At 52.4% G+C, this 8440-nt stretch overlaps 1 protein-coding gene across 3 annotated transcripts in view; it reads right to left on the bottom strand.

Moving 5' to 3' along the window:
* The window catches only part of LOC123766080 (extracellular matrix organizing protein FRAS1), a 368121-nt gene that overhangs the window by 118463 nt on the left and 241218 nt on the right, over window positions 1–8440 (bottom strand). For all 3 annotated transcript variants that reach the window (XM_069301124.1, XM_069301135.1, XM_069301113.1), the window contains exon 2: window positions 4773–5101. In XM_069301124.1, coding sequence (XP_069157225.1) covers window positions 4773–4884 — 112 coding nt within the window. In that variant the 5' untranslated portion in view covers window positions 4885–5101. The remainder of the gene's footprint in view (window positions 1–4772; window positions 5102–8440) is intronic.

Raw genomic sequence — 8440 nt, forward strand, 5'->3', positions numbered from 1 at the left:
GGTGAGGGAGAGTGGTGACCAGGTGAGGGAGAGTGGTGACCAGGTGAGGGAGAGTGGTGACCAGGTGAGGGAGAGAGGTAACCAGTTGCAGAAATTATGTCAGCTATGTAGGGGTAAGTAAGGGGCCTGACAGCTGAGTAGACACCGCTCGGGATTCGTAGTCATGAGGTTCCGGATTCGATCCCCGGCGGAGGCGGAAACAAATTGGGCAGAGTTTCTTTCACCCCGATGCTCCTGTTCGCCTAGCAGTAAATAGGTACCTGGGAGTTAGACAGCTGCTACGGGCTGCTTCCTGGGGGTGTGTAAAAAAAATGAGGCCTGGTCGAGGAACGGGCCGCGGGGACGCTGAGCCCCGACATCATCTCAAGCTAACCTTAAGAGGAAGAAGACAGGTCAACCCCCCAGACCGTCAGACATAAGTATTTTTTGTGCAGTGCTTGGAAGGTCTTAAGACGCCATCAGAGGCGCTGGCAAGGCTGCCAATCCCCATCAGAGACGCTGGTAAGGCTGCCAATCCCCATCAGAGACGCTGGTAAGGCTGCCAATCCCCATCAGAGACGCTGGTAAGGCTGCCAATCCCCATCAGAGACGCTGGCAAGTCTACCAATCCCATCAGAGACGCTGGCAAGGCTGCCAATCCCCATCAGAGACGCTGGCAAGGCTGCCAATCCCCATCAGAGACGCTGGTAAGGCTGCCAATCCCATCAGAGGCGCTGGCAAGGCTGCCAATCCCCATCAGAGACGCTGGCAAGGCTGCCAATCCCCATCAGAGACGCTGGTAAGGCTGCCAATCCCCATCAGAGACGCTGGCAAGTCTACCAATCCCATCAGAGACGCTGGCAAGGCTGCCAATCCCCATCAGAGACGCTGGCAAGGCTGTCAATCCCCATCAGAGACGCTGGCAAGGCTGCCAAATCCCATCAGAGACGCTGGCAAGTCTACCAATCCCATCAGAGACGCTGGCAAGTCTACCAATCCCATCAGAGACGCTGGCAAGTCTACCAATCCCATCAGAGACGCTGGCAAGTCTACCAATCCCATCAGAGACGCTGGCAAGGCTACCAATCCCCATCAGAGACGCTGGCAAGGCTGTCAATCCCATCAGAGACGCTGGCAAGGCTGCCAATCCCCATCAGAGACGCTGGCAAGTCTACCAATCCCATCAGAGACGCTGGCAAGGCTGCCAATCCCCATCAGAGACGCTGGCAAGGCTGCCAATCCTCATCAGAGACGCTGGCAAGGCTACCAATCCCATCAGAGACGCTGGCAAGGCTACCAATCCCATCAGAGACGCTGGCAAGGCTGCCAATCCCCATCAGAGACGCTGGCAAGTCTACCAATCCCATCAGAGACGCTGGCAAGGCTGCCAATCCCCATCAGAGACGCTGGCAAGTCTACCAATCCCATCAGAGACGCTGGCAAGGCTGCCAATCCCCATCAGAGACGCTGGCAAGTCTACCAATCCCATCAGAGACGCTGGCAAGGCTGCCAATCCCCATCAGAGACGCTGGCAAGTCTACCAATCCCATCAGAGACGCAGTAATCACCACCACGTGCCTCAAATGATCCTCTCGCTTCGGATGTGAGTAGTGTCCCTCACTTCCTCTTTCCGAAAGTAATAATAATTCAAATAATAATAACAACAACAATGCACAAAGAAATTACACATTATCGCGATGTATAAACGAGAACGTCAGTAGGAGCCGTGAGGAGGATTCGAACCTGTGCTCTGGGGCTCCCAGGCACACGCCTTAGACAACATGGTCAAAAGCAGTGCAACCTAGAAGTGAGAGGAGGAGGCCGAGGGAGAGTGAGGAGGCCGAGGGAAAGAGGGGCAGGCCGAAAGAGAGAGGGGAAGCCCGAGGGAGAGCGGGTAGGCCTAGGAACAGTAAAGCCGTCAGTGACAGAACCATTTGGGGATGACAGCCAGGCGCCTCACCCAGTGCCAAGTTTAGTACACACCTTTCCGCGCCTCACCCGTGCTCCTGGCCACGCCTCACCAGTGCTCCTGGCCACGCCTCACCCGTGCTCCTGGCCACACCTCACCCGTGCTCCTGGCCACGCCTCACCAGTGCTCCTGGCCACACTTCACCCGTGCTCCTGGCCACACCTCACCCGTGCTCCTGGCCACACCTCACCCGTGCTCCTGGCCACACCTAACCCGTGCTCCTGGCCACACCTCACCAGTGCGCCTGGCCACACCCCACCCGTGCTCCTGGCCACGCCTCACCAGTGCGCCTGGCCACGCCTCACCCGTGCTCCTGGCCACACCTCACCCGTGCTGGCCACACCTCACCCGTGCTCCTGGCCACACCTCACCCGTGCTGGCCACACCTCACCCGTGCTCCTGGCCACACCTCACCCGTGCTGGCCACACCTCACCCGTGCTCCTGGCCACACCTCACCCGTGCTGGCCACGCCTCACCAGTGCTCCTGGCCACACCTCACCCGTGCTCCTGGCCACACCTCACCAGTGCTCCTGGCCTCACCCCAAGTTTACCCATTAAGTATCTAAATGAAAAATCTAGTTTGGTTTGGGCGAGGCTTCAGGAGGCGCCAATTGTTTGTGTTTGTAGGTGAAGATGGTGACTGATGTTGTCTTTACCCCGTCCTGCTGTCTGGCTCTTGTTGACGCACGCGGCTAATTGACGCACGCGGCGGTCCAAACTACCGGGCGACGGCCCAAACTACCGGGCGACGGCCCAAACTACCGGTCGACGGCCCCAAACTACCGGTCGACGGCCCCAAACTACAGAACAATGGCCTAAACTACCGGTCGACGGCCCAAACTACCGGTCGACGGCCCCAAACTACAGAACAATGGCCTAAACTACCGGTCGACGGCCCAAACTACCGGTCGACGGCCCAAACTACCGGTCGACGGCCCCAAACTACCGGGCGACGGCCCAAACTACAGCACAATGACCCAGATTACCAGGTGACGGCCCAAACTACAGAACAATGGCCCAAACTACCGGTCGACGGCCCCAAACTACCGGGCGACGGCCCAAACTACACAACAATAGCCCAAACTACCGGGTGACGGACCAAACATCTGAGTAGCAACGAACTCTACGACAGGAGGGACAAACAACCAGCAGGGCGGTGCCGGACTACCGAAAATCAGGGCTGAACAACCGGGCGGCAGGGGACGGACAACCCCCCAGCAACACGTCTCTCACATTCAAGACCCTAAGAAACCCTGAACCAAAGTATCGTCTTATTACCTTAATTTCAAAGCAAACCTAAACCCATACGTGACGTTCACAACAGTCCCGCTGCCCTTACGCGAAGTGCAGCAGGCGCAGCGGCCCCCAAGAACCAACAAAGAATGAAACCCGACAACCTCTACGATATATTTTGGCGCCACACAAGAGGTGTCGTGTAGTGTAGGGAGATAACACGATATACGAACACCTTTGTATCCTGCTCCACGTGAGGTCGTCGCCACTACACCCTTGACCACCGAGAGAGCGGAATTCTCCAAAACAACTAAACGTCGAGGAAAATCCCACATAAAAGGAAGATAGGATGACATGCCGACATCTTGGAATCCCTCGACAGAAGATGGTAGACAGTTGTAACCAATTAAAAACTATTTATTTACATCCTATATACGCCTTTCCACCTTATTTATACAGGTGAGTTCATTCATTTATTGTATATGTCATGCGATACGAGACGCAAATGAGCCATTAACTCTTGAATTACGAGGGAAAAAAAAGAGAGAGGACATTTTCCCGCCCGCGGGGAGGGCGGCGGCGACATCCCGGGCGGTGTCGGGTGGCTCGATACATAAGGGAGGGGGGGGGGAATTAGCTGCCTTCATATGTTTTTGTTGTCCACGATGAGTTGTGGAGCGGCAGCCGGCAGGGCCGAGAGGGAGAGGAAAGTGTGAGTGGAAAAGGGAGGTAAGGAAGCTGGGGAGGAGGGTGGGAGAGGCGTCGGGTTGGGTGTGAAGAAGAGGGACTGTGTCATCACTACGGGAGTGTTTTATGTGGGAGAGAGGGGAGGGGGGGGGGTAGAGCTGCTCCAGACCCACCGTAAACTATGTGAACAAGAGCTGGGACACATATGTTGAGCTCTGTAACTACTTCATACACCCGCGAATATAGCAAGATATTCTTGTGCTCTACCCAGAGTTTGCTAGTGTAGCTTAGTAGACTAGTGGACTAGTGCAGGCTAGTAAACTAATGCAGTCTGGTAGACTAGACGCGCATCTCATGTTTTCTCACGATTTCATGAATCAATAACGATCCTGCGAGACGGAGATATTAGATGAACTAATAGTTCTTGATCTCTTCATTTTAATCCTCGCAGAGAATACGGGCAGCAGCACACTGCTGTGTGCACCTAACCTTGTTGTTAAAAAAAAGAAGACCTATGGCGGGCGGGAGGCTGTTCGAAATTAGGGCAGGGCGGAGGAGCGACGGAAGTGGATAGGCCAGGCAGGAGATGAAGACCCAATGGAAAGAAAATGACTCCCAACAAGAAGGGATAAAATGAGAAGGAGTGTGATGGGAACATTAGTCAGGTGAGGCCTACGACACACGCTCCCCGGGCACCGTCAAGACGCCCCCTCCAATATATATATATTATGTATATTATATATAATTTATATATATAGGGGAAGAGGCGTGAGGAGGGGTCCCACCCGGCAAGAGAGGGAGACACACAACCTCACCACATAAACAAACTCGTCCCGGGTACCTGACAGTTGAGGGGGCAGACCTGTAACATAAAAATAGGGGCAGAATAATACATAAACATACCTTCCGCAGATGCTGGCGTGACGACGGAGAGGCAGACGACCGCTAGACACAGAAGAGAGACGGAGGCTGCAACACCCCAGCCCATACTACGTCCTCTCCTGCCGCCCTGCATCTTCTTCACTGGTCAACAACCCGTAGTCGCATTTGCTGCACGTTCGAAACTCCACTTATAACTCCTTTTATCCTTTCAAGCAAAGCGAACTCTTTATTTTCCACTGTTTACATTTGTGTAAATGTTTACAGACGTTACCAATTGTCTCAGAACTCAACGTGACGCAGAAGCGAATATTTGCAAGTCTATGCTAAGTTCTCGCACGCCATTGGTTCACCTAGGAGGAGGATAAGAGGAGTCGTGTGTGTGTGTACGAGGATAAGTCTTATAAAAGTTATGCCAGACTCACCCATGACACACCTGACAACGGCCAGTTGGCAAACCTCATTGCTTACCCACGCGGTCTTAACATAAATGTATGTGACCGTGGTATGCGATTATTTGTCACATTTCTTTAGCATAAATGGTTTTACCGAATAATTAATGGTTCGTTCTTAAGAGTGCACTTGATAACTTTGTACTATCATCAATCAGGTGTAGCAGGAAGAAGGGAAATTCAACCTGCACACCTGACACCCAACCCGCACACCTGAAAGTAAAGAACTGACGACGTTTCGGTCCGTCCTGGACCGTCATTATCAAGTCGAATTGATAATGGTCCGGGACGGACCGAAACGTCGTCATTGCCTTTATTTTCAGATGAGTTGGGTGTCTAATTTTCAGCCCCGTTATTGTGACTTATTGTCTGTCTGTGGATAGCTCAACTTAACACGTCCTTAACACGCATCTTAATACGCCCTCAACACGCATCTCAATACGCCCTCAATACGTCCTCAACACGCATCTCAATACGCCCTCAATACGTCCTCAACACGCATCTCAATACGTCCTCAATACGTCCTCAACACGCATCTCAATACGCCCTCAATACGTCCTCAACACGCATCTCAATACGCCCTCAATACGTCCTCAACACGCATCTCAATACGCCCTCAATACGTCCTCAACACGCATCTCAATACGCCCTCAATACGTCCTCAACACGCATCTCAATACGCCCTCAACACGTCCTCAACACGCATCTCAATACGCCCTCAATACGTCCTCAACACGCATCTCTATACGCCCTCAATACGTCCTTAACACGCATCTCTATACGCCCTCAATACGTCCTCAACACGCCAGAAGACAAAGCTGCCTCTCTCAACACTGTTAACCAACAACGGTGAAAATTGAAAAACTCACAAGGCCTAATTTCTCGTGTAGGCTCTGGACAACATTACATCATCAGGGCACTTGCTTGTGGTCAAGATACTTCCCTTTATCAAAACAACTGATAAATTGATAATTAGAGCGTTCTCTTTTAAGTCCATATTGCAGTCAACAGGATTCAAAAAGTTAAAGACCCACCTGATCATCATACAAAAAAGATAATATATTCGCTATATCTTTATTCAAAAAACTTATCAAGCTGCGTAATTATAGACAAAAACATGAACATGAGTACAGGGTTGTTGATTCATGGACCAAATTAGCGGGTAACATGACAGACGGGGGATCGCTGGGTTATACTAATCGTTCATTACTCATTACTCATGTATGAGTTTGGGTGGGTGTAAATAGAGGCTGCTTCACATAGGCCAACAGACTTTCTGCAGTTTCCGTTTTTTTTTAACACTGCGTCCTAATTTTTAATAAACTTAAACAAGCTACTTCATTTTCGCAAACAGATAATAGATATCCATTGGAGTCACTGTGGCGGATACTGTCGCAACCCGTCCTCCTAATAGAACGTCGCATTTTGACGTATACTCTAAGGCCAAAAATCGTCGTACTAGAAAATGGAAGCGGCTGGCGACATTGACGTGTACTGTCCCGTTTTCTGTTTTGGGTCCTCTGGCTGGTTAGAATAAGGTCACGTTAGTACGACAGTGTCTTGACGTTGGGGGGACCTTAGGAGGACGGGCTGACTCTCAAGCATGAAGCAGCAAGCTCAGTATATGGTCAGAGGACTCCCGCCCTGGCCTTATCTGAACACTTTCATCTTTCCTGTGGTGCGTGGCTGTCCGTGCCCTACCCGGCCGTGGCTGTCCGTGCCCTGCCCGGCCGTGGCTGTCCGTGCCCTGCCCGGCCGTGGCTGTCCGTGCCCTACCCGGCCGTGGCTGTCCCTGCCCGGCCGGCCGTGGCTGTCCGTGCCCTGCCCGGCCGGCCGTGGCTGTCCGTACCCCTGCCCGGCCGGCCGTGGCTGTCCGTACCCCTGCCCGGCCGGCCGTGGCTGTCCGTACCCCTGCCCGGCCGGCCGTGGCTGTCCGTGCCCTGCCCGGCCGGCCGTGGCTGTCCGTACCCTGCCCGGCCGTGCCGCTACTGCAGCACCGCCACGCCGTTATCAAGATCTCCATTAAATTAATGTGGCGGCCAGCTGTGTATCTCCGGACGGACCGACAAATATAGGGCTAAACTGCTTACATAAAAAAAAACACCCGATAAATTGAACTAGCGTTTGCTTTTTAAAAAATGTATCGTGAATGTAACTCCAGTTTAGAGAGGCCTCTTGGACTTCGCAATCTAATTACGTGAACCTATGAAAAGGATATATTAAATATACCATGTTACAAGGGTTATGTAACATGTGAATAGAATTGATTCAAGATCCTACGGGTCCTCGTAGCCTGGTGGATAGCGTGCAGGACTCGTGATTCTGTGGCGCGGGTTCGATTCCCGCACGAGGAGAAACAAATGGGCAAATTTCTTTCACCCTGAATGCCCCTGTTACCTAGCAGTAAATAGGTACCTGGGAGTTAGTCAGCTGTCACGGGCTGCTTCCTGGGGGTGGAGGCCTGGTCGAGGACCGGGCCGCGGGGACACTAAAGCCCCGAAATCATCTCAAGATAACCTCAAGATAAGAAGAGAAGATGGCTAACAATTGTTTTACAAGATGCAAGAGCGCAGACAATCTGGTTTATCCTCTGCAAAAGTCCAGTCTTGTATGTAGCTGGTTTTTCCTCCGGTAAGTCCAATCAGGCGGACGTTGGTCTGTCGCCCAGTGAGTTCTGGTCGGCGTCAGGCGAATCATCGCCAGCGAAATATGAAACTACAATATTGGCGCAGAGTTGGTGATGGTTGATGGTGAGGCGTGTATAGTGAGGAAGGGACACACACAAAACACCGCTCCTGTGCCAGGGAAGTCCACTACGGGCTCACCATAGCCCGTGCTACTTGCCCCGCTCCTGTGCCAGGTAAGTTACGGGCTCACCATAGCCCGTGCTACTTGGAACTTGTTCCGAGTAGCTGAATCTATAACAACAATATGGAAGAGAGATAGTTACAGCCCCGTTCCTGTGCCAGGTAAGTCCACTACGGGCTCACCATAGCCCGTGCTACTTGGAACTTGTTCCGAGTAGCTGAATCTATAACAACAATATGGAAGAGAGATAGTTACAGCCCCGTTCCTGTGCCAGGTAAGTCCACTACGGGCTCACCATAGCCCGTGCTACTTGGAACTTGTTCCGAGTAGCTGAATCTATAACAACAATATGGAAGAGAGATAGTTACAGCCCCGTTCCTGTGCCAGGTAAGTCCACTACGGGCTCACCATACCCCGTGCTACTTGGAACTT

The sequence above is a fragment of the Procambarus clarkii genome, chromosome 5 (genome assembly GCF_040958095.1).
Source record: "Procambarus clarkii isolate CNS0578487 chromosome 5, FALCON_Pclarkii_2.0, whole genome shotgun sequence".
NCBI lineage: Eukaryota > Metazoa > Arthropoda > Malacostraca > Decapoda > Cambaridae > Procambarus > Procambarus clarkii.